General features: G+C 60.7%; 7 protein-coding genes across 7 annotated transcripts; 4 read left to right on the plus strand and 3 right to left on the minus strand.

Moving 5' to 3' along the window:
• Positions 1 to 141: 141 nt before the first annotated feature.
• On the minus strand, positions 142 to 886 carry BXZ73DRAFT_99036 (uncharacterized protein; the record flags this gene model as incomplete). The annotated part of the gene is made up of 4 exons (XM_048027869.1): positions 142 to 197; positions 256 to 315; positions 375 to 452; positions 505 to 886. 4 exons carry the CDS (start codon positions 884 to 886, stop codon positions 142 to 144), a joined length of 576 nt encoding a protein of 191 aa, XP_047880166.1.
• A 551-nt stretch (positions 887 to 1,437) lies between these two features.
• On the plus strand, positions 1,438 to 4,527 carry BXZ73DRAFT_43030 (uncharacterized protein; the record flags this gene model as incomplete). The annotated part of the gene is made up of 7 exons (XM_048019072.1): positions 1,438 to 1,670; positions 1,736 to 1,880; positions 2,068 to 2,500; positions 2,554 to 2,643; positions 2,694 to 3,331; positions 3,382 to 4,203; positions 4,342 to 4,527. 7 exons carry the CDS (start codon positions 1,438 to 1,440, stop codon positions 4,525 to 4,527), a joined length of 2,547 nt encoding a protein of 848 aa, XP_047880167.1.
• A 775-nt stretch (positions 4,528 to 5,302) lies between these two features.
• BXZ73DRAFT_99038 (uncharacterized protein) lies at positions 5,303 to 8,666 on the minus strand (the record flags this gene model as incomplete). Its single annotated transcript, XM_048027870.1, has 8 exons — positions 5,303 to 5,805; positions 5,863 to 5,937; positions 6,190 to 7,122; positions 7,184 to 7,403; positions 7,557 to 7,614; positions 8,438 to 8,512; positions 8,562 to 8,570; positions 8,626 to 8,666. The coding sequence occupies 8 exons, from the start codon at positions 8,664 to 8,666 to the stop codon at positions 5,303 to 5,305; spliced, it is 1,914 nt and encodes a 637-aa protein (XP_047880168.1).
• A 1,254-nt stretch (positions 8,667 to 9,920) lies between these two features.
• On the plus strand, positions 9,921 to 11,919 carry BXZ73DRAFT_42983 (glycosyltransferase family 15 protein; the record flags this gene model as incomplete). The annotated part of the gene is made up of 11 exons (XM_048019061.1): positions 9,921 to 10,051; positions 10,139 to 10,278; positions 10,352 to 10,361; positions 10,434 to 10,464; positions 10,547 to 10,599; positions 10,658 to 10,731; positions 10,802 to 10,864; positions 10,956 to 11,048; positions 11,150 to 11,250; positions 11,318 to 11,489; positions 11,867 to 11,919. 11 exons carry the CDS (start codon positions 9,921 to 9,923, stop codon positions 11,917 to 11,919), a joined length of 921 nt encoding a protein of 306 aa, XP_047880169.1.
• Positions 11,920 to 13,718: 1,799 nt separating this feature from the next.
• BXZ73DRAFT_99040 (uncharacterized protein) lies at positions 13,719 to 14,812 on the minus strand (the record flags this gene model as incomplete). Its single annotated transcript, XM_048027871.1, has 2 exons — positions 13,719 to 14,109; positions 14,430 to 14,812. The coding sequence occupies 2 exons, from the start codon at positions 14,810 to 14,812 to the stop codon at positions 13,719 to 13,721; spliced, it is 774 nt and encodes a 257-aa protein (XP_047880170.1).
• A 2,295-nt stretch (positions 14,813 to 17,107) lies between these two features.
• On the plus strand, positions 17,108 to 18,139 carry BXZ73DRAFT_75668 (uncharacterized protein; the record flags this gene model as incomplete). The annotated part of the gene is made up of 5 exons (XM_048022247.1): positions 17,108 to 17,173; positions 17,232 to 17,311; positions 17,378 to 17,526; positions 17,570 to 17,681; positions 17,707 to 18,139. The coding sequence occupies 5 exons, from the start codon at positions 17,108 to 17,110 to the stop codon at positions 18,137 to 18,139; spliced, it is 840 nt and encodes a 279-aa protein (XP_047880171.1).
• Positions 18,140 to 21,487: 3,348 nt separating this feature from the next.
• BXZ73DRAFT_75669 (acyl-CoA N-acyltransferase) lies at positions 21,488 to 22,282 on the plus strand (the record flags this gene model as incomplete). The annotated part of the gene is made up of 1 exon (XM_048022248.1): positions 21,488 to 22,282. The coding sequence occupies one exon, from the start codon at positions 21,488 to 21,490 to the stop codon at positions 22,280 to 22,282; it is 795 nt and encodes a 264-aa protein (XP_047880172.1).
• Positions 22,283 to 24,731: the final 2,449 nt, after the last annotated feature.

The raw sequence follows: 24,731 nt of genomic DNA on the forward strand, positions 1-24,731 counted from the left end.
CTCGAGAGTCCGGTGTCAGCGACGGTATACGTAGTCGTAACGTAGTGTTACAAAGGTATCAAGGTGCATGAAGTCCGTAAAGAGGGCGGAGAAAGGTGGGTGGCGTTTGTGGACAACGCAGCCCAATGTGGTGGCACGTCTTCACATCTGATCGAAGCCTTCTGCGCACAGGCCGCACCCGATACACTCCAAACACGCTGCAATGAGTGGGACACGTGAGCCCACGCCAAGGAACGAAAGCGAATAATGACGTACCGAGACCACCGCAGCACGCGCAGAGGTAGCACGGGCAGCACAGCGGGTTTTGGAAGGAGCCTGCCAGAACGCGGTGAGGGTCAGTGGGTGTAGAAACGACATGCGCAAACGGCACGCACTCTTGCAGCACCATGCGCTCAGACAGATGCCGCCGAGGACGACCAAGAACAGACCGACGAAGATGACGATGAGGTACACTGCATGATCGGTGAGAGACGCGTTAGCCACGATCGGGGAAAGCTGACGTACGCTTGTTGTCAACGAATGAGTTGCCGTTGCTGCTGTCGGAGGTGGACTGTCGCTTGACGAAACCACCGATCGCTGCCCAAGTGGCGCTGTTTCCGCCTTCCGTGAATCCGCAGGACGCAAGGAGAGCGCCCCCGTTGAAGAAATGGTCGTAGAGAGCGACGAAGACGAGGAAGAGGAGGAAGGAGACGAGCGCCAGGGAGAGGCCAGTCCAGATGCGGCGTGCAGGGGATTTGTTGCAGCGGCACCGGCGGTGGTCTGCGTGGCCGCCTTCAGCGAACTGCAGCTGCACGTACTGGTCGTGTGCATGGGCCTTCTCGTGCGTGGGGTCGAAGACCATGAGCGCGGGGGTGCTAATCGCGTGGGGTTGGGAAGAGACAGGCATGACGGTGCTGTGGAGGGAGGGAGTGAGCGTAGGTTCAGAGAGACGGGGAGCTATATAGCTGAGGCACGGTGAGAGGAAAACAGGCTGCTTCTCTGCTCGGGAATCGAACGCGCAGCAGACCAGTGCAGGGAAGCTTCTGCAGTATGTAAAGCCAAGACAATTCATCTCGCGTGCAGCGCTAGCAAGCATCCGCCCCGGGCAAGATATTTGGCGCATAGCCCACTGCGCAAGAAGCAGTGCTCTATCTAGCCTCGGTGTAAAAAACGATAATGCTCACCTGAGAGGGGACAGCCTTGGCGGAGGGCAGAAGGACGAGCAGGCGGGGACGGGGAGGTATCTTCCTTGAGCCCGCAACAGCCCACGAACCGCGCGCGGCTGGAGGCGGCAGCGGAACTATGACGTCGTCATCCGCCCACGCAGCCCGGCCCAGTCCCGGTCCGCTCCGGAGTCCGGAGAGCACAGGGGCCGCCCGGCCGGGATCCGGAGCCAATCACGGCCGGAAAGAGACCGCTCGGCCGAGGAGCAAACCTCTACGACGGCAAAGCGGGAGAATGAGCTCGACCTCCTACTCCCCTCTCGACAGCCACGCAGAGAGCTCGAGCCATGCGACAAAGCCCTCATCTGGTCTCACCTTCGTCCTCCCTCCCCTCAGTGCCCTCAAGGCCCAGAAGACCAAGAAAAAGATAAAGCTCACCTACGAAGAGCCTCCCAAGAGGCAGCCCCGTCCGGTCAAGCTCAAGCCACTCAAGGAGGTCCTCACCAGGCTCATAACACAGATCAAGAGGTACGCACTTTTGGTATTCTGACGCACTCGTTTCGTCGCTGACCCCACCTTCTACCATCACACAGAAAAGATGACTATGCCTTTTTTCTCAAGCCGGTGGATCTGGTCGCCGTCCCACATTACACCGATATTATCGCACGGCCCATGGATCTTGGGACGATGACCACCAAGGTGGAAAGGGGTAAATACAGGTCTTTGGAGGAATTTGCGGTGCGTTTTATCTGATCCATCTTGTGTTTATCCACTTGCCCGTGCCCGCGCATATACCCCGTCCATTCCCGCATATGCATTCCGAAATCCCTTTCGTGCACGTCATGTGCTGGTATATTCGTCTTGTTTCCATCCCGTTCATGTGTTTCTGATTGTCCATCGCATTGTGCTGATCTTTTCACCCCAGTCGGACCTAAGACTTGTCACTACGAACGCGAAGACATTCAACGCCCCGGGCTCCATCTTCTACACCGAAGCCGAGCGCATAGAGAAGTACGCTCTAGACCATATCTCCAAAGCCGCCTCCACGGTCATAGAATACGAGACCGACTGGAACATAGACGTCGAGAGGGACGACGATGCTACACCCGTGGATGTCGACGACGTGGCAGACGGCGCGATGATACCTAAGACGCCTATGAACGTAGACGAAAGCCGCGCAGAGTCGCCCTCGGTCACGGCTGCCCAGGTCAACGGGAAGAAGGGCAAAGGGAAGAAGGTCCCGACTCTAACGGAGACACTGGAGCCCGACGGAGGATTACCAGGCGCGAAGGATGGGTTAGGCTCGTTCCCACCGGGGTCGGACTGGGCGGAGCTGATGCTTGCGCTAAAGCTGAAAGGTGCGTGCCCTGAGTTCGTCTTTTACGAGCTATATCCAATCCATGTGCCCTAGGCAAACGTTACCGGACCAAGAAGGAGCGCATGCGCATGGAGAAGGGCGGTCCACCAATAGCGGCAGATGGCAGTTTAGACTATCCAGAAAGTACGTCGTGCTGCATCCACCTCGCGCTCTCGTATTCACGACTTTCTTAGTGGAAGACCCGTTTTCCATCTTGTCCGCTGTCGTCCCTGATCCCATGTCCCGCCCATACCTCCCAGCACTCTACCCCTCTAACGACCCCTCAAACTCTTCTCAACCGCCATTCCCTACTCCCGTCCACATCATCCCGTCTTCCGAACCCCCTCCAGTTGTTATACCCTCGACCTCTTCATCGTCGCAGTTAAGATCCAAGAGCGTCAAACCCGTCAAGCGACGACACTGGGTCATCAACCGCAATGCCCCGCGTCGCGTTAAGGAAGTACCGGAGGAGGAGTCGACGCCCGCATGGAAGGAACCAAGAGAACCCGTCGCGACAGACTTCGGCTCTTTCAGCGTCCTTCCAAGTCTCCTTGCGGAAGAACGCAAAATCAATGACATCGGCGCTGCTCTGGGCTCCCAGAACAAGTTCTTCGGTGCGCTACGGGACAGCTTGCAGCCATCCATCAGCACAACAAGCTCAGACGCGGATGCACTCGACGATGTGGAAATGGAAGATGGGGACGAAGCCGCGTACTGGAAGGGCAAGGGCAAGGAGGCCGAAGCATACATTTGTGATGTCGTGTATGGCGGTGTGGATGGGTACGCATACGTGAGGAGCTTGGCAGAGTTCCTTACGCCATCAGAACCTATAGTGAGTACTTCTCTTCTCTTCTTCATTGCTTCGGCCAATAAGCTCTGTAGAATCGCAACGGAGAGCCACCAACATACGATGACCTCGGGATGCCGGTTGCGCGGTGGGTCGAAGAGAACGTCGTCAACCCCCTCACGGCCGGTCGACATCGCATCCTCCACGACGCTGCCAAGATGCTCAACAACCTCCCACTCACCCCACCGCTCTCTCCCCGGTCTACACCCCCACCGTCGACATCCGCCCCGCCAACATCCCCCGACCCCACAACCACCCACATCAAAGCGGAGCCCTCTTTACTCACCTCCGTTCCCGCCGCCCCTCCTTTCGACGTGGCTCGCCAAATCGACCTCTCCCTGCACACCCACCCTGCCACCGCCCGCGCGCTCGCGCACTTCCGCGCGGTGCTCGCCGGCAAGATCGACCTCCCCTCGCTCATCCGCGCCCCGGACGAGCTCTTCTGCGCCGAGGACGTCTGGGCCGGGCGCGCGTACCGCGAGAAGCGCAGGAAGGAGATGGACGACGCCTTCGCCCGCGACCCGGGCCAGAACGCGGCCGCGTACCTCCAGTGGGCGATCGCGGAGCACCGCGAGGCGGAAGCCAGCGCCGGCGGCGCGGAGGCCCCGGCGGGCGCGCGCGGCGCGGCGGGTGCGGGCGCGGACGAGGCGGGCATGCTCGCGTACGCGCTCGAGGTCGCGACGCAGGAGATCGAGCGGCTCGTGCGCGAGGGGCACGTCCGCCCGGCTGCGGACGGACCTGCGCAGACGGAACCGCCGAGCGGAGACGCGGCGGCGTCGACGGCTCCTGCCTCGGACGGGCAGCAGGTCGGCGCGGACGCGGATGGCGATGTGGTGATGAAGACTGGGGCGGAGGAGGTCGAGGAGGCCAGCGACGCCGACGACGCTGCCCCCGCACCTGCTGCGGCTGCCTCGACGTCGACGACCACGTCAACGTCAACGACAACGACGAATGGCTCCGCCCCTGCAGGAGGTGCTTCTAGCACCCCGGGCGAGGCTGCGACTGCGGACGGGATAAAGGCGCAAGCCCCGGCGGCGGCGGTGGAGGACGCGGTGCTGAAGCAGCTGAGGCTCAACCTTCTCGCGCTCGCGAAGCGCGCGCCGCTGGACCAGATCATGAAGCTCCCTCCCGAGCTCGTCCCCGCGCACCTCCGGCACATCGTCCCCACCGCGGATGCGTGAGCGGCGGGTCGCGAGCGCGGGAGCGGACGTCGGGAGGGGGTGGAGAGTGTGCGAGAAGGGGCTCGGCACGGACAGAGACCGGTGGTGGAGCCAAAAATACTCGGGGGACCGTGGATCGGCGTGCTGCTACTGTGCGTAGTCCTTTTGTTATGCAGTGGTAGGCAATGCTGTGGTTATCAGCTGTGTGCTGCGGTCCTGTGTGGGCGGTGCGAACGAGAAGCTACCGTGAGGGTCGATGCAACTAGGGGTCTGGCCACGGTTGTCAGTACCGCGTGGGCCGTGCGGAAGCTTCTAGTCCGTCTGAGTGTTGCTTTCTCCCCTGCGGATTCCAGACTCTGTATCTACTCATCATCGCTCACTGTTTCTTCATGAGATGTCGGAAGTGGCGAGTGGGCGCGGTTGTCACTGCTGCGGTAAAGCTGACTGTTCGCCGCAGATGAACGTTTAAACTCTGGAATTGGTATGAGGCGTCATCGAGTCTGGAAAAGCTACCCGTGTATAGATAAGGCGTTTGGGTTTCTGTCACCGGCAAGTTCTCTTCCCCCAATATCCATCTGCCTCCGTTTACTCGCGCGAGGTGCCATACCCCCGCCGCCGCCGCGCCTGCCATCGCGCGCGAAGAACACCAATTCGTCACCGACGTCCACCGTGCTGCGAAGATCCCGACGTGTGGTGAGCCTCCCGTCGCTGGCAATGCCCCTGTACGTTAGCTGATCAGCCCGTGTGGTATGTGCCAAACACCTGGGGACGAACCTGGCCGTCGTGCCCGACATCTCTACGGAGACTCGGATGTGCCCACGTCGCCGCGAGCAGCCTCCGTCGTCTCGGCAGATTCCTGCAGATCCGCTCGTGAAACTCCCTTCCATAAATAGTTCCCTTCACCTCTCTCGAGGTAAATCTCCACGTCAACCCTTCGACTGCTGGGAGGCCATGCGCGGGCCACGATCTCCGCCACGCGAGTCCCCAATGCGGCCACGGCCTTGCTTCTCACCACGGCGTTTTCCCCCGACTCAGGGTTCCCCATCATGTCGAGATAGAAATACGCGCGCTCTGCGCGCGCAAACGCAGCGCCGGAAGTGAGCACCGCGAGTTTGGCGATCGCCGCCGCCGATGCGTTCGTCAGGACGGCGACGGGCAACCACAGACGGATGGTGTGCAGATGGACGCTGTCCGCCTGCGCTATGCCGGTCGCGATCGCGAGGAGAGTCTCGGTCGTGGCTGCGGGAATCTTGAGCTCGACGTATTCCGCGTGTCGGAAGCTTGATAGGGCAGATAGGTCTGCATCCCGGGGCCGTCAGCGTGAATCGGGGAGTGCGAGGGTGCAGATGGACGTACCGGTGTGAGAAGGATGTGCAAAGTAGAATCTGTAGACGAATGGCAGAAGTTTTGAAAGGGCGGCAGCGCGCAGCACTGTGAACGGACTCGAAGTCGGTGGCTCAGGACATCGGAAATGGAGGGTCCGGAGGGTTGAAGTGCACGAAGGAGAGTTTGCGAGGTAGCGCAACAGGATGTCACTACAATCACTCGCTCCACTGATTCTGATGGTTTGCAGAACCGGTCGCGTGCATGAACGCACTATTCTCGTGGTGTCGACAGCGTATATGGGGAAGGAAACGAATTCCGTGACGAGAATGTTTAAACTTGGAAGTGCAGCCAGTGTACGTCGGAGGAGCGTGAACGATGGAAATCGGCTGTCCGATAGCTCCAACTTCGTGAGATGGGTGAAGGCTGAGAGACATGCAGCTGCGTGCTGTGCTTGAATCCTAGAATCAAAGGTGAGACCTTCTATGCGGAAGGTCCGGAGGGTAGGGACGCGGTCCGTCATGCAGGCGAGCAGTGTGTTCCAGGATGGCGAGTAGTTCTCTCCGATGCTATCTGCCTTCACCGAGAGTTCCGGGAGTCGCAGAAATGATGTGGACGGTAAGGTAGCGCCAGGAACGGCACGGTTGAACAGCAAATAGGCTTCCTTGATCGTGAAGTTCCACGGGCGTTGGAGAGCACGCCTACTTGCAGCCAGCCAGCCGTAGGAGACGAGGGCGCACTGCTCCAGTGTCGTTCTGTCGAGGTACGGATTGAGGCATCGGATGATCATGTTCCAGATCTCCGGAGGGAGACGGGAAGACGACCGTGTGGGGGTGGTGGTGTGGGGGTTTTCGAATGGCACGGCCCTGATCCAGAGCGGGACGAAAGGGTGGATACAGTTCGCGAGGGATACTATCACAGTCGCGCTAATGATGAAGTCTGCCCGCACTCTCGCCAGCGCGTCGAAGACGGCTTGTGCCGCCGCGATCGCGGTCGGGGTGGCTCCGTCGCCGCTCTGCTCGGAGTCCGTGACGATCAGGGTGAACGTCATCGTCTCCAAGCCGGCAAATTGACTGCGCCCAATCAACCTTGCTAGCACCGAGAGCGTCGTGACGGACTCGACGGCGCGAGAGAACGCGACTTGAGGAAGGGCGAGTGTGAGCTTGCGCAGCCCCGGGATGTACCCGTCCCCGAGTGTGCGTACGAGCGCCAGGAGGTCCTTCGTACTGCCGTTTGTTATACAGAGTGTGAGATCGTGCAAGTGCTCGAGGCCTGGACGAAACAATGGGAATTCTGTGAAATGAGTCGTGAAGGTAAGCGGGAAGCATCACAAATGCATGAGCCGTGTACTGACGCTGAGAGACCCAGGGGGACGCAAAATCTCTATTTACGCTTAGGAGGTCATCAATGGCAGTCGAAGGCTTCAGCGCAGGGCTTTGAATGAGCCTCGTGAGCTGCTTCATGAGGACATGAATGGTGATGGAGGACCGTGTCGGTGTGTTGGCCAGCCACTTCAGCAAGTGTCTTGCACCGCTCAACTCGTCGGACTCGGAATCGATGTGGATTTCGAAGCGCTGCAGTGTCGTTGATCCTTCAGGATACAGTGGATTCTCAGTGCCCGTAGAAGGCACGGAAAATTGAAGCCCTCGGACGTAGAAGGTACGCAAGGTTGGAATGGTGGTAATGGTGCGACGAAGGGATGAGAAAGACGGCAGCGCACAGCATACCAGGTAGAATCCAGTGATAGAGGTGGATGTTGAGATGGCGAGGATGCTCTCGTTGGGACTTGCCGTCCATGTGAGCGGCGTGTCTCTGGTCTGGCCCCACCATAGGACGTGTCTGCTTGCAGGTAGCCAAGCGTGGGAAACGGTGGTACAAGCGCAAAGCGTCTGTCTATCCTTGCGGGGGCAGAGGTGTCGTATGATATTATCGGAGATATTCAGAGGGACTGGGGGACAGGACCAGCTGGAGTCGATGGGCGACATAGTGCGGAGCAGTCAAAGGAAGACAAAGGGCAGAGGCGGGTTATGCAGATTGTGACTATCGCGATATCGCATGACGCGCATGTTGTCACGCTCACACGCCTGGTTCCCTCGTCACGAAACGCGCACGAAGTAGGTTCAAGTAGCACACGACGACGAGGCTTATGGCATGGCTCTTGATTAGTCAGCAGTGCCAACTGTGATCGCACGCGCTCGTTTACTTGCTTGCTGAAAAGACTTGAACAATTTATCCCCCTCCCAGACTTGAGCAGTTAAATGATTATCTACGTTCCTTATTTGCCGCCCTTGTTATGCCAATTGCCACAAGGCTAACACTGGGCCGTCCACGAGCGTACTCAATGACGGCCTGCACATAGTATGTCCGGTATGCCCGAGATAAGCGCGCGACTCCATATACAGTCGCTGGGACAGCACTGAGTAAGTCTGCAACGGCGGAATCCCCTACAGTACTGCATTAAACCACCGCTGAACACTTCTGAAGTCATACCTACCATGTCCCTTAATGGCTTGACGAACGAGAATAAAAGTCGGTCACAAGTCAGTCATGCCTATGAGCTCGTCAATGGCGCGCCTGAAGCGCGTGCTCACGTCCACAAAGGGCGCACGTGGCGATGACCTTGTCGAATACCGCGGGCGAGGACGTGGAAAGATAATACGAGTACGCAGCAGTGAGAGATATGCTGTGAGATACATTCAGAGAGACAGATCAGCTCGTCCTGACGGACGAACGCAGGGCCTCTGTGCTGAGAAGTGTGAGTGCATACGACGTAGGTGTCAGGTATTTCACACGTACCGGATCATCTGCAGCCCTTCTATAAATTTATGGGCTGACATTGTCGAACCTGGGCAGCGACAGGCACTTGCGCAATGTCGGACCCGGAGGAGAGTGATGGACCCAGCCAAACCGATCGAGATCGTCGCTGCCGGCGCGGAAGTAGCCGGATTATCTAAGAAGCGCCTGGTTGCATTGTGCCACCTCCGACTCCGCAGCGTAAACCTTGACCTCGATGTCGTTGCAAGTGCAGAGTCTGACACCGCGATCCCAGCGATAGCCATCTTTTGCAACCTTGAGTGCTTGAGAACGCACGGTCAGAGTCTTCGCAACGATCTCCGGCGTACTGACGTGTTCACGGCCCACCCACCCCCATTCTCAGGAGTATGAACATCCATGCCAGCGGCCCGCGTCATCGCACACCACCCTGCGTCTTCCCGTCGTACGGCTCAACCACGGGGTCCAACCACCTGCAAGGGGCTCCCAGCAACGCTTCGCAGCAATCTCATCTATCATGCGACCTTAGTTTGCGTGGTGACTTTCTGTCAGAGTATCGTCCGAGTCTAGCACGAGCTATTTTAGGATGTGCGCAGCATAGCGCACGCCCGTCGGTTGAATCCGCGACGGACCCGGCCTGTGGGATGTGCTGCAGATAATATTCCCCCACAGCCACCCGTCTGGGAAGTCGAACCCCCGCGCGCGCAGCCAGCTCACCGTGTTGGCGCTCCTCGTTCTGCCCGCTGCGGACTTGCTGCGGCACCGACGACCGGCCCACCGCTAGAAAGGCACTATAGTAAGTACACCCAGCCCTTGTGGATGTCCTACCCACTGACCGCACCTCTCTCCTTTCCTTCCACTCGCCATCTTTCCTTCGCCTTCACCTTCGCCTTCACCTTCGCCTTTACCTTGTACCGACTCCGGCTTGACCCTACCGCCCTGCTTGCACCTTCATGATGTCGCTCAAGCCCCGCTGGGTGCCGACGCTCGTTTCTCCCGACTGCCTGCCACGACCGCTGCGTTATCGCGTCTTCGCCCTCTCGTTCGCCATCACCATCCTCGTGAGCACAATCGCTTGCATTCTCCATAGCCGCGCGTCACTCACCCCTCGTCCGCCACAGCTCTGCATCTACACCGCCGTTCAGCACCCGGAGTACGTCCGCGTCAAGTCCGTCGCGGAGTCCTCCACCGCCGGCGCGGGCTCCGAAACCGACGCGCTACCGGTGTCCGTGCCGGTGGTCGAGACGATCGACGACTGGCGCGACTTCGAGGTCGGGACGATGGTGAACGGGAGCGAGCGGGCGAACGCGGTGCTGGTCATGCTCGCGCGCAACAGCGAGCTCGAGGGCGCGCTCTCGAGCGTGCGCCAGCTGGAGGAGCGCTTCAACCACCAGTACCACTACCCGTGGGTCTTCCTCAACGAAGTCGAATTCGACGACGCGTTCAAGCAGTGCGTGTTTTTTCCCCTTTCCCTCCCTTCTCTCTTCTCCGTTTTTTCCCCATTCGCCGGCAATGAGCTCACGCCCGTCTCCGTTAGGAACATCACTGCCGTCGTGTCCGGGGCCGTGCGGTTCGGGCTCATCCCCCAGAGCGACTGGTACCAGCCCGACTGGATCGACGAGGAGAAAGCATCCGCGGGCCGGAACAAGATGGTGGCCGACAACGTCATCTACGGAGGTCCGCGCCTTTCCTCCCTCCTGCTCACCCACCCCCGCTGACGTTCTCTTCCGTCGCTCGCTATTTATAATAGGCAGCGTTTCGTGCGTGTCTAATTGCGGCCCGCCCGCGCATTATCGTCGATGCTAACCAAAAAACCTTCTCCGCGCGCGCAGGTACCGCAACATGTGCCGTTTCAATTCTGGTGTGAGTGTGTCCGCTCCGCTCCCATCGCCCTGCTCCCGCGCCCCTGTTGCTAACGCGAGCCCTCTGGGACGTCCTTTTTCAGTTCTTCTACAGGCACCCGCTCCTCCAGCGCTTCAAGTGGTACTGGCGCGTCGAGTACGTTCTTCTCCCACTCTCATTGCGTCCGCGGGGCTGACGTCAGGGGACTGCGCAGGCCGAACGTCGACTTCCTGTGCGACACCGACTACGACCCGTTCAAGTACATGGAGGAGAACGACAAGGTTTACGGTAAGCCGGGCTCCACTCGGGCCGCTCGCGTTCCGTGTGCCGTCGCTCACGGACCGCTCGCGCCCGACAGGCTTCACGATCTCGCTGTACGAGTGGCCACAAACGGTGGCGACGCTGTGGGATGCCGTCAAGGGTCAGTCACATTGCTCGCCGCGGCTCTCCGCATGCACCGTGGCTCATCTCACGTCCGACGTTCCACTCCCGACTACCGTGCACGACACCAGAGTTCACGCAAAAGTACCCGGAGTATCTCGCGCCGAACAACTCGATGAGCTTCCTGTCGGAGAACGGCGGGGAGACGTACAACATGTGCCACTGTGCGTCCCATCTCTCTCTCTCTCTCTCTCTCTCTCTCTCTCTCTCTCTCTGCTCTGGGTGTTCTGACCTGCGGACCTGCAATGATCGCGCGTGCGCGCAGTCTGGAGCAACTTCGAGATCGCGAACCTGGATTTCTGGCGGAGCGAGCCGTACAGCAAGTTCTTCGACCACCTCGAGTCCAAGGGCGGGTTCTACTACGAGGTGCGCCTCCGTCTCACGCGCACTCCCTCTTGCCCGTACACACGTGTTCACGCCAACATCTCCGCAGCGGTGGGGCGACGCGCCCGTCCACAGCATAGGCGCCGCGCTCTTCGCGCGCAAGGACCAGATCCACTTCTTCAACGACATCGGCTACCGGCACCCGCCGTTCACGCACTGTCCGAACGACTACCGGGTCCAGAAGCAGAAGAACTGCAACTGCAAGTCGTGGAGCACCTTCGGTGCGTTGTTCTTTCTTGTTGTCGTCGTTTCGTGTGGGCGTCGTTGTGCGGATCGCTCGTCCGCATTGCGCTACTGCGATGCGTTGGGAGGCGGTCGCGCGTGCTATTCCCTGTCCCGCGCCAGGGCCCAGTGCGGATCACCTCCACTGCCCTCCATACCGCATCTCGAGCACGTGCGAGCCCGTCGTCCGCGCTCGGCTTTGCGGTGGATGGCCGCGCGCGCGCGCGACGCGATCTATCCGGCGCACTCGGGCTGCGCGCGGACAACTCCGGCGCGGTCGGATCTGACACCGGACGTTGCCACCCTCACCCTCCGTTCCGCCCTCGTCTTCCCGCCCAGTCTCTCCGAAACGCCACGCTCACATCCTCCTCCACAGACTGGAACACGTACTCGTGCCTGCGCAAGTGGCAGGGCGTCGTCCGCTCCTAGCCCGCCCCTCCCGCACCCCGCCTCGGTCCTCGGTCCTTTTTCTCTGCCACATCTCCCGGACTCGCGTCGCCGCGGGGCGCCGGGCGTCATCCGGTTCCAAATCTGTTTCGGTGACGTCTCCGTCTCGCGGGCGTTTGGAGGCCGGTCCGGCACCCCGCCGTCGTCCTCTGCGACGCCGAGGGCTTTCTCGGGGGAGGGAGGCATCGCGGGCGCAGGGAGACGGTGGGAACTTTCCCTGGTTAGCTCTCTCTGCGAGGCTTCCGTGCGCTGGTCTTCCATCAGGGTTTTTTGCGCTCGCCTCCTGCCTGCACCTCGTCGCGTAGATAAGGCGCACGCCTCGTCAGCCTTGTCGTGCCCTCACCCCCTCCGTCCCACCTCCATCCTCCATTGTACGTATAGACGGTACATACAGATACACACACTGCACTAGTACGACATCCCCCACCCTCGCATCCACACTCCCTCTTTGTAGTATGTACACCACGCCGGCGCGCGGTCCCGCACGGACAGTCGGCTCTCCTCTACGCTCCTCAGTACTTTAGTTCCCTTTCCGGTTCCGCACGCGCACATCTGTCTATCGAGTTGCCTGCCTTCTTCCCCACGGACAGTCTCCGTCCATCCATCCATCCGTCCGCCCGCCCGCCCGCCCGTCTCCCCTCCGGCTCCGTCCTGTCCGCGTACCCTCGCGCCGGGCCCTGTCTGAGATCTGACCCACAACTGTCTCCGTCGCGCACGGCCTATCCTCTGTCATCCATCCACGCACCGTCCGCCGTCTGACATACGTACGTACGTGCGCTCCCACACCGCACACAGATAACATCTGCCGTACGCGTAACGCAACCCTCCACGCGTCGCCGCCCGCCGAGCCCGCAGGGTCCCCGCGCCCGGCTTCGCGCGCGCGCAGGGACCGGATGCGTCCCTGGCCACAGCACTCGGACTCCCAGCGTGAATCAGACCTCAGGATAGAGGTGAGACCCGCGGTACCGGCCCGTCGGGCAGCCCGAGCCGGAACCGTCGTGGGCGGAGGGTTGATCGCGCGCGCACACTGCGGCCGCAAAATTTTTTGGAGGGCGCGCGCGGCCCTGTCGAGTTGTGAGCGGGTCGCGCCTGGATGGCAGCGGCGGCGGCGGGGCGGTGGCGAGCGACGCCACCGCAGGGAGCGTGCACGGCACACGGTGCGTGCGTGTCTTGTGGCGGTCGAGTGGGTCGCACGGGAGCGGCGGTGGCGCGCGAGGTGTGGATTGGCTTTGAAGCTTTGAAGCTTGAAGCTTGAAACTCGCGCGTTCTCACGCGCAGGGGGAAAAGGTGGATGTAAGAGGTCGTCAATTCGTAAAAGCGGTCGTCACGGACGTGGGTACCGTAATGATTAGGGTATAGCGTGAGCTCGTAGGGTGTCATGAGAGGCAATACTATGGTACGGGGCAGGAGAAGGGAGGAGGCGCGCGGAGCAAGCGGGAACGGGCAACGGGGAAGCAAGAGGAGGGAGCAAGGGCACGCCCGAGCAGGAGAAGGACGAAGAAGACGGGAGGGAAGACGGAAAAGGGGACGGACGTCTAACGAAGTATGGACACGAAGAACAGAGCGGGAGAGCGGGCAGAGGAGGAGAAACGGGTAACGATACACAGCAGGCAGACCGAGAGAGAGAAGAGCACGTCCGAGTCCGAATAAGGTAATCCTCGCGGGGGGATAATCTGTGCGGACGCACGCCGTGCGCCCGCGGGATAATACTAGGCTACTTCGTGGTCGCATTGACCAGAGGGGGGGCCAACCACACCGGGCCGCCACCCCCGTCCATGCGCTCAGTGCACGTACATCGGGCGCTGCTGCGTCGGCGCCGCGCGCCCGTCCTCGGCGTACGCGAGCTGGATGGCGTGGCGCATCCGCTGGCGCGCGTTCTCCATCTGCCACGGGTCGTACGCGGCGTAGCCCATCGGGGCGCAGAGGCCGAGGAGCCAGTTCTCGAGCAGGGTGCGCGTCCAGCGGACGTTGCGCTGGCGGTGGCCGAGGCGGAGGATGCTCGCGATGTCGTGCGGGTCGTGCTTCTCGTACCGCACCAGCTTGAGCGCGACGGACCACGCCCAGGAGACGCCGACGAGCACGAGCCCGGGCGAGGTGAAGAGCGTGTTCACCGCCGTGTTCTGCGCCGACGCCGCGTCGGCGAAGATCGGGTCGTACTTTTTTCCGTGCGCGCTGCGGAGGGAGAGAGGGAGGGAGGAATGGAGTCAGCGGGCGTGTCGGGCGTCGGTCGTGAGGCGGACGGCCTCTTCGCTACGGGCGCTGCAGCCGGTTATCGTGTCTCAGGACGTGTCACGGAGGCGATGCAGAACGCAGAAAAACTGGGTCAGCAGCGACTCTGACAACGAAAGACACGAACCGTGTACTTTGTGACTCATCCAACCGCGGCAGTCTTGACACTGCACCCCGTCCTGACACATCCTGAGGCGCGAAACCGCACGCAGAGCCACACAGCGCAGAGAGGCCAGCCGGGGAAGGACAAAGAGAACACTCACTCGAACGACATCGGCAGCGCGACGTCCGCAGCGGCGTTCATCCAGTCCCGGCCGAGCTTGTACGCGCGGGCGGTGCCCTTGATCGCGGTGAGCAGGCGCGCGCCGGCGTCCATGACGCCGCGCGCACGCCACTCGGCCTCGAAGGCGCGGTGGAGGTAGTCGACGTCGCGCGTCGCGTCGCGGGAGGCGAGCTGCGGGTGGAGGACCATGACGGCGCCGCCGTGGACGACGAGGCGGACGGTGCTCGGGAAGAGGCCCTGGAGGCGGAGGGAGAGGTCGTGGAGCGCGCCGAGGAGGAGCTCGCGCGTCATCAGCACGTCGTTCCGCTCGGGCAGCGGCGCGGCGGAGGCGGGGCGGCGGGGCGGGTGCGTCGGGGAGGGCATGGTGCGCGGGCTCGGCGGTGGTGTTTTTTTTCGATTTTACTGCTGTATTGAGGAGAGGAGAATGGCAGCGGAAAGCAGCGAAGGCGCGAAGGACATTAAAAGGGGGTATCGGCGGCGGGGGGAGGCTGAAGAAAGTGGACGGGCAGTGGTCGGAGGACAAGGCGAAGTTTTCCTCCGCCTTTTGTTCTCCTCACAGGCGCCCGCGGGAGTGGTCCCTGCGCGGGATCACGGCGGCTGTGCGCTCCCGTTTTTGATTCCGCGTCGCTTTTTCTCCTCTGACTCCAAGCCCCTCGACTGGCAGCTGCCGTCGTATCTCAATATCCCCGCACGGCTGCAGCGCACGCCCGTCTCCATCTCCGGCGCACCCAGCCCACTTTTCCAGCTCTGCGGCGGTCCCGCACGACGAGAAATGGCGGATATTCGGTGCCCGAACAGGAGCTGGGACACGGTACTGCCATGGTACCTGTCACTGTCACGTTCTTTGTCTGGTTCGCGCCGGACCGGACAAAGAACAGGAATCCTGTTCGGGGCATGTTGGGGGCATGGTCTGCGCCTGCGTAAGCAGCCTGGTCTGCAGCAGACCAGGGTGTGGGCAGGATTCATGGCCTTAGCCTGGTCAGCCACAGAGCTGGTTTCGTGTTCAGACTCTTGCCGCCATGTGGTAGTGTACCAATAAATATATCTTCATCACCAGTCATACATTCTGTGTGCTGACTATACGGGAAGTTTCGGGGCCGAACATGAAGCCAACTCTGTGGCTGACCAGGCTAAGGCCATGAATCCTGCCCACACCCTGGTCTGCTGCAGACCAGGCTGCTTACGCAGGCGCAGACCATGCCCCCAACATGCCCCGAACAGGATTCCTGTTCTTTGTCCGGTCCGGCGCGAACCAGACAAAGAACGTGACCGTGACAGGTACCATGGCAGTACCGTGTCCCAGCTCCTGTTCGGGCACCGAATATCCGCCATTTCTTGTCGTGCCGGATACAGCAAGCTCGGGTTCTCACGCCCCCCACCCTGCGCAGCGCCCCGCGCCGCCCTTTGGTCTTGCCTTAATCGACATCCTCCGTGGCCCGCCGCCACAGTACTCGGGCCACAGCACAGTGCGGTCGTCTCGCCCACAACGGCCGCACCTGGTCGGCCTTGTGGCTCGCCAGACGGCGGGCGGGGACGCGAGAAGGCCTGAGAAGCCCCATCTGTGGGCGGAGGGTGCGAGCCTTGAGGCAGCGGGCGTCCCCCTGCGTACCGGCCGCTGGGTAACGGCGTTCGCGGTTCGGATGATGATCGCTAGGTTGGACCCTGCAGACCAGCTCCAACTCCCGGCGCTCAACAGCACTCAGCAGTCAGTCTGACTGGCCGCCGCGGCGCAAAAGCTCGGGGCGCGGGAACCCTGTTATCCATCTCTTTGTGTCGAGTCAACGGCGGCGTCGGCGTTCGGCGAGTGGGTGGGTGGGGGGCAATTCCGCTTTGTGGGCGACGGCGGCGGGATCACGGTTCTAGTGCGTGTACGCCCGGGTGCGTGGTAAGCGCAGAGTTAATGCGGTACCGTCTTCTCTTCAATCCACTGCTGCTGGCTCCGGAGTGCGTCCGAACGCGTTGTCATCCTTCCTGCGGTTTCGCTGCCGGCCATAGCGGTCGCCGCTGGGTCGCCGCAGTGCTACCGAGGGCGGCGGTGGGTGGAAGGCGCGCCGCGGCGCGCGGAGGAGGAGATCTGGAAACAAGGTTTTGAGCTTACGTTCGCGGAGACAGAGATATCAGTGGCTCATGGGTGGGAGCGGATCAATCTGCGGCCGCACGTTCCAGCTGTCGATGGGCAACTACTTACTAGGGTGGTGTACAAGGTTGGCCATATACATAGACACCGGGGCCTGAGATTTCGCAAGCTTCGAGCTGCTGGACTGAGACGTGATGCGTGCATGATGCGGGACGGGGTCAGGTATGCGGATCACCGCCTTCCAAGCATCTTCCGCACTCTGACACAGTGCAGCGGGCGGTGTAGGGATCGACTACATACCCTGTTGTTACTTACAAAACTTATTATGTACGTTACTTACACTGTAAGTAACGCGTTAGTTACATGGGGCTCGAAGGGGTGGTGTAACATATGTAACAAGTGGATAAGCGCCTGTTCTTGAAAGGGCTGTCGGGACGCGGATATCATGTGAGACTTCCGAGTCAACACGAGGCTTCCCACTGCCCAGGGCTTCCGGTCACCAGAACATCATGTCGATGACCCAGATTGACCCTCCGGTGGCGTGCCACGGGTAACATCCACCTCATCCTCTTGCAGTCTCAATGATCTTCATATACGCGGTTACTGGTGCCTCTCGCGGCATCGGCCTCAAATTTGTTGTGCAACTTGTACGTTGATAGTCCTGTCGTATATAAATTCCCTAGCATTAACATATCGTGTCTCCAGGCATCCATACCCGCAAACTCCGTGTTCGCCGTCCGCAACCTCGGTGCACCTCCAGGACACGATGAAGCAGCACGGCTTCAGTAACGTCCACATTTTTGAAGGCAATATTGGCGACTTCGCTGACACGTCCTTGTCCAGCGTGCCAGGAAAGAAGTCGCCGAGAAGACCGGCGGAGGCCTTGACTGCCTCATCCACAACGCCATGCGCCGCTCTCCTCCTGTCATCTTCACCGACTTCCTCAACATCCCCGACATGGCCGAGTTCGATGCCAGCCTCGCCCACGCCGTACGCCTCCGTGCCCCTCCCCTCCAGTCTCGCACTGACCGCCCCCCATGCAGTTCCAAATCATGGCCTCGGCACGATCCACTCCATCCACGCCTTCCTCCCCCTCCTACGCGCGTCCCCCACTGGCGCGAGGAAGATCATGGTGATCAACACCGAGGGTGGCAAGTACAACTCGATCCACGACATGCAGATCGCCGCCATGCCGTCCTACCACCTCTCCGAGTGCGTGCAGGCAGCAGGTCATTGCCGCCATCAAGTTCTCCGTCCTCCTCGCGCCCGAGGCCTTCACCGTCGCTGTGCTCACCACGGGGCTCGTCGACACCCCCGGCACCAAAGACGGGCTCGATGCGAAGGGCGCAGCGCTCGCGAGGGCTCGCCACGCGCGCGTCGAGGCGGCTGTCGCGGGGTTCGAAGCCCAGGGGCTCACGATGACGCTGCGGACGCCGACACGCACACGCTATCGCCGTACGGTGAAGACGTACGAGCACAACACCTTCGACCGCGCTCGGCCTTGTCCTCGCGCACTTCGCCCATTCCGTCTCTCGAACCTCTCGCGGTCAGTCCGCAAGCACTCCAAGATCACGATTGCACCCCGGAGCCGTCCTCATATGCCGGTCAACTGAACAAGTTGGTTCACAGCCTGATTTGCATGGAAAACGAGGCGAAACGGGATCGGGTAGTTGTCCATAGCTGATGGATGCTCATACCCACTCGTTGGGAACTACCTTATGTTTCCGCGCTTGTCCACCTGTCGCCGCTTTGCCCTTTCACACCCCGAGTTGTACGTGAATGCTGGCGGACTCCGGAGCGTCTGGGGCACGATCCTTATCCTTGGCGAGTCAGCTGCAGGTAAGCTCTGTACGTGGTGATACGCACGTGCCACCGCTGTACGGTGCACCGCGACTACGCTAGCGCCTGCGCGCCGCCGCCCACCTTGTCCTCGCTCGTCCTCACACATCTCGACCATTCCGCTGCGCACACCCGTCGCGATCCGCGAGGACCCCATGATTAACGCCCCAGCACCACAGTCCCGACGCGACACTCGCGGACGCACCGCGGCGCGGCCCACGCCCGCTCGTAGTCATCACCTGCCCGCACTCGATCCCCATCCTCCATAGCCTGACGACACGTTCTTGTCTCGTGATGGTAACCCACTCCTCATATCGTATGTTTCTTCTTCTCTCCTGCTTTATTTTTGCTCTATTTCGTATCCTCGTATCCACTTCGCGAGCCCCCCATTTCGGCTCATGCTGCCTCGGTCTATCTGCGCTCACATCCCCACTCCATCTACGCGTGCAGTGTGCTCATCTAGTCTCGCCTTCGACTTCGACTTCGCGCACGCGCACGTTCACGTCCACGCTTTCGCCCACGCCCCCGTATTCCCCCTCGCCTTCGCCAGCGCCCGTATGCGTGACCTCGTCCATCTCCCGCGTCTATCCCCGCGGTGTCCTCCTTGCGCTCGCGCGATCCTCCAATCCATCCTCCCTTCGCGCTCGCTCTCCCCGCGGCGCGTCGTATCTGCTTCTATACGACTTCCCGCGACTCACGCTTACGCTCACTCGCTCACTCGCCCTCATCCTTGTTGATTCCTGAGCCCGGAGTTGACTGCACATCAGTGGCTCAGATATTTGTGCTTTCACTGAAAATCACACGTTTCTTCAAAGGGCCCTGTGCAAGCTCCCGCTATCCTGAAGAGTGTTTGTCGCAATTGTGGTCTCCCCATCTCCTTGGAATACCCTCAGAGGGGTCGCCTGGTGTCGTCTGCGTGCTATGATGCGTCTCTACTGTGGGTGCTGCACGAATCTGGCTGTCTACGTCCGATGATGAGGATTCCGACAGCGATTTGACTAAGGATGGGGACTGGTAGGGCTATTCTCCGCAGCACTAGACCTTCATTACATTTCGAATTAGTTACATGTTACTTACACGTGTTACAAATGGCGTCTGAGGGTCGGTTTGTTAGTAACATATGTTACAGACGGCCTGGAATATGTAGTCGAACCCTAGGGCGGTGCACCCATGTTTCATTAACACAGACAACTCCGTGACATCACCACCCATCGATGAACGTTTGAACGCAATCAAGACGAGTCGAAGGCAGTCGGCTGTCGAGTACTCCTACTTACAGGCCTCCCACCGCTCCCAGGTATCCCGCCTCGAGCTCGACCACCACCACATACGGGCCCGAGAGGCGCGCCCGCACCTGCGGTCCGATGCGCCCGTCGAGGACGTGTTCCCGGACACAATTTCACGTCAACGTCCGACAGGAAGTTCGAATCTAAGGCGCGGTGGGCAAATGATACAGTTCCTCGAGGCACACACCGGCGCGTCACTGGTGAAATCGCAGCCGCCCGCCTTCTTCCGCTTCCCGTGCGCGCAAGGCATAGGATTCGTGTGTCGCGCGCGCCCGGGTGTGCCCGCCGCCGGCAACGACATGATCGATGATCCGAGGGCCCCCTGTATGCATGTTATGTGTACGACGTTGTATGCTTGATGGCCTCAACTGGGACCTGCGGGACACGGGTGTGCCCACATGCGTCCACAGCCCCACTGGGGGGCGCTTTCGGAGAGCGCAGTCGGCGAGGTATCGACGGCCATCAGTGCTGAGATCTGAGATCTAAGGCCTTGAGGCGACCCGTGCTCGGGAACTCACCGAGAGTGACCACCGCACGGCGCCGCGACCACGCTAGACACGACGGCATGCGGCCCAAGGTGTCCTTGCACTTCACTCTTCAACGGGCAACTCGAGCGCGCCGCACAGACGACGGCGATACGCACCACACGAATGGCACGACCGGACGTCCTTAGTACTTACCAAGCGGCGGCGTCGCTCGCACCTTCCGCAAGCGGTCCCGCCACCGCCCGCCACGCGCACGGCACGCGACGACGTAGGCCGCTTCGGTCCGCCTCGTGCGCGCGGCGTGCGCGCGCGACCTTCCGGAAGGGGACGGACGGCGCGCGCAAAGTCTATACCTTACTGCGCGCTCTGGGAAGGCCGCAGGGTCGGGCGGGGCACGAGGCGGCACGTGGCGGACGAGTTTGGAAGGCTACTGTGCGGTGTGGACGGAGGAGGATGGCCATGGAACTTGGAGGTGTGGAAGGGGCGCGAGCCCTGTGCCCCATCGCGTAAGTGCCTGTGCCCGGTGCCGTCGATGGCCACGAGGCCTGGACGAACTTGGGCGGCGGGCCATGGGGCTGAGCGGGCTCATTTGTCCATGTTTGGGACTGGGGCTTGGGTCGCCGCACGTATGGGCTGTGACCGGGCCGCGACGACCACAAACCAGCACCCGGGGGATGCGCTGGACACGCCGAGGTTGTTTGAATTGGTAGGAGTTGATCGAGCGCTGAGCACGAATCAAGTGCCGGATGAGACGCCGTGCATGGCAAGTGTGCGCCCGTGTGCGCGCGCGTGTCTGACCTTGGGGGTCCGCAGTTCTAGCATTGGAGGTGGGCTGCCATTTCTTTGCTCACAGGCATATGGGCAGTCAATTGTGCATACGTTTTCTAGGAACCTATGACGTCCCTTGGGCGGCTGGACGGTTCCAACGATGTTTCTGCGCTGCGCAATCTGCATCGCCGGAAATCCTATACGTACTTCGAACTGAGCCCGATTTCCTGACAAATCGCGGCCACCGGATTGCTTTGGTTTACCAAACATTCTCGCAAACGTTGCTCACGGCTATTCATAATTACTGACATATCCGATACTGCACCAATGATGTCTCCATGCATGAGCACTATCGCGAGCGTCCATCCGGCTCGCCATGTGATGTCTATATGCAATTGTAGCATTGTCATCGTCAAGCACTGGGCTTCTGACTCGACGACAGTCACCAGACCGCCTTGCCGCCAGGTCTCTGGAAGGCGCGAGCTAGCATGTTTATATATCCAGCCAGATCCGCCAAGTGCTCCCCTAAACTTCTAGCCACCCAAGTGCCCATTGCCCACACGCCGCCGACCACCCACCGACCATGGCCTACGTCAACAACTGCCCTCCAGCGGGCCCTCCGGAGCCCGCGTTCAAGTACTTCACCGAGGACGAGATCTTCAGCCCCGAGCCCTACGACATCAACTTCGCCTACCCCCTCCACCCCGCGACGCTCGAGAGCGACCGGCTCGCGCTCGTCCCCTTCGTCCCCGCCGTGCACGGCGCCGCCTACTGGGCCGCCCTCGCCGGCCGCACCGCCGCCCTCTTCCGCTGGTTCCCCTTCGCGGCCGCCACGCGCGCCGAGGCCCTCTCCTTCTTCGCGCACTGCCAGCGCGCGCCCGGCGCGCTCGCGCTCGCCGCCCACGACAAGACGCGCCCCGACCCCGCGCACCCGGACTGGCCTGGGGCGCTCGCGGGCACGATCGCGCTCTGGGGCACGTCCCCCGCGAACCTGCACACGGAGCTCGCGCACGTGCTCGTCCTGCCGGACTTCCAGCGCACGCACGTCGCGCGCGGCATGGTCGGCCTCGCGCTGCGGTACGCGCTCGAGCTCCCCGGCGCGCCGGTGCGGCCCGGGCTCGGGTTCCGCCGCGTGCTGTGGACGGCGCACCCGGAGAACGCGCGCTCGGGCGCGCTCGCGCGGAGGATGGGGTTCAAGGACGAGGGCGTCGCGCGGTGGCTGTGGGTGCTGCCGGAGGGGGCGGAGAGCGGGATGCCGTCGCGCGCGGGGGACCCGGCGGCGGAAAAGCCGGGGCGGCATTCGGTGGTGTTGAGTCTCTGCTGGGATGATTGGGAAGGCGGGGCGAGGGAGCATGTGGAGGCGATGATCAACCAGTAGACCACGGAGAACGGATAGTGTATCTGGACCCAAGTTAGCATCCATCCTCTCAGACCGTATTCTCAACACGCTCACCAATGAAGGGGGCAAGGCACGTTCGAAACGAGCTTGAGGGATCGCTTGGGCGCATGTCAAGAAGCGTCATTGATCACACGCGACTCGCGTTCGTCTGCGAAACGCGCTTATGACGCACCTGGTCGGCGAGGACGAGTCTGAGCGCCCGGCGTTGGTGCATTCAACAACCCAGAACACTGCATAGCATCGCCGAGATGCTAGAAGAGGGATAAAGGGTTTCGTAAGTGGGAACACACGCGGGCGACCTGGAACTAGATCCACTGACGTTTCGGTGCAGCTGGGAGGAAGGAATGCCGAAGGTACGGTGGATGAGGTCGTCGAGGGAAAGCCAAAGGTTGCTTGTAACGATGCCGGTGCTCTTCTAATCGACCTCTCACACAGAGTTCACCAGGGGAATACGGTGACAGGGAACGCCAAAGAGGGCGATCCTGCGGTGATGATCACGCGAAATAGGATAAGTGCGACAAGGCTTCACTGTCCATGCATAAGCCGAAATCTGGCGCATGCGGCAGAACGACGTTGTCAAGCCAGCTCAGGGATGGCGGATTGAGTATTAGTAACACAGCAATATAGCTTCTCTGGTGACTTACGAACCCTCTATACCACGAGAAACTGGCTGTATTGGTTTGCAGAGGGGGTTCTGCGTGAGTGCACGGTGAACAATGGACTTGGTGATGGTAGAGAGAGAGGACTCGATCGAGGCTCGAACTGCCAGCTCGTGCCTCAGTTGTGTGGCGCTATTGATCACGTGGTCCAGGCGACGCCGCGTTGTGGCAGGTCGCGGCATTTCTCCTCCTCTCCCCGTCTCCGCGACTCCGGTTCGAGTTTTGTTCTGTGCATCACAACTCTGGCTTCCTCTTATGCTCTTCTAGTGATGGTCGTGCCGCCCTTTCGCATGCGGTGGTTTCATAGCAAGCAGCGGCTCGACGGGGACGGAGCAGGACGATGCGGCAACCAGTATTGGTTCAGGTGCGTCTTTCGTTCACCGCAGCTGTTTCATGCGGACGTTCATCTTGTTCTCTCATTCTTGTAGAGGTCGCATCTCCCCTTGGACGAGACGTGTCCCAGCGATCTCGCGACATCCTCGCCCGCACTTGGCCAGCCCGCCCCGTCAACCCGCCCCATCAACTGTACCGAGTCCGGGCGAGGACGATCTACACTCATTTGCTAGCCATCGAAAGCCTTCTGGTGCTCTTCCGGAAAGCCACGAAATGACAGAAGCCCCCTTTTCGCCACACCGTGCCCAAGACTCGATGGGGTGGTCGGATGCATGTTATCGAGGAGCATAACAGAGGCGACCAAGCGAGGCCTTCGAGGAACGACGCCGGTGAGTGCTTTCACGCGTTTTCGAGCGGCATGTGGGAATGGCGGAAGTGCCTGGAGGTCGCGGTGCGGTCGTAGACGTTCTTGTTTGCGTTGTGCCGCGCTGGAGCTGGGAGATAGAGTGCTTTCCTATGGGGCAGGAACTCGTAGGGATACGGCCTATGTATATGCTACGGTCCGCGAATGGTATACTTTTACACGCACCATAAGTTAAGGGGGACATCGATGAGTGCCTTCATTCGCACATCCCGCTCATTTCACATCGTTCCGACGCGTCGCTCAAAAAAGCTCTATGGCTTCTCCAATGCGATACCCAAAACCATCGAGTGAGTGCGAGTGACCTCCAAAGCGTAAAGCGTACTTACCTGTGGGATGTGGAACGCAGAATCAATACGCGACAAAGATGGGAAGGTGTTCTGAATGTGTTGCAGACAATACGGATTCAAGTAGTACGTCGTCCATTATGCCGTCAGGTGCCCAGACTGAATTGCGTACGTGGTAGATGCGGACAACACAATCCGCGGATGAGATCCCAAAAGAGCGCAACAAAAGCACCCCAGGCGTAATTATCTTGGGACATCCACCTGGGTGTGGCGCCGCAGCAGTCATCATGGATCGCTGGTGGCGACAACAGACGCGTGAGTCTCACCTTTCATGACGACGGAGTCGTGAAAGCTACGGCTCTGGTTCCGCCCTTGTTTACTGATGCTTCAAGATAATCAGGTCTACCCGCACGTTGCTCTGCGGGCGGCGCATGAGCTCTGCGGCAGCTGCGAAGCGTCGGTATCGGAATCGAGCATACCGCAGACCTGGGCATCAGTAATTCTTCCTCCGTCTGACTGCGTCTGAAAAGGTCTGTACAGACCGATCTGACCCCTTTCTGACCTGTCCGATCGTCCGACATCCGACCCCGCAAAATTTGTTGTCCGACTTTGCTGTATCCTCGCGATCTGACAATCCGACCTCAATCAGACTCTGTCTGGGGGGCAAAATCCACACGTTCGGGCTCATCGAAGAATCATACGCATTTATTCTGTGTTCTATGTATGAG

Source organism: Epithele typhae, assembly GCF_022376455.1.
Source record: "Epithele typhae strain CBS 203.58 chromosome Unknown BXZ73scaffold_10, whole genome shotgun sequence".
Lineage (NCBI taxonomy): Eukaryota > Fungi > Basidiomycota > Agaricomycetes > Polyporales > Epitheliaceae > Epithele > Epithele typhae.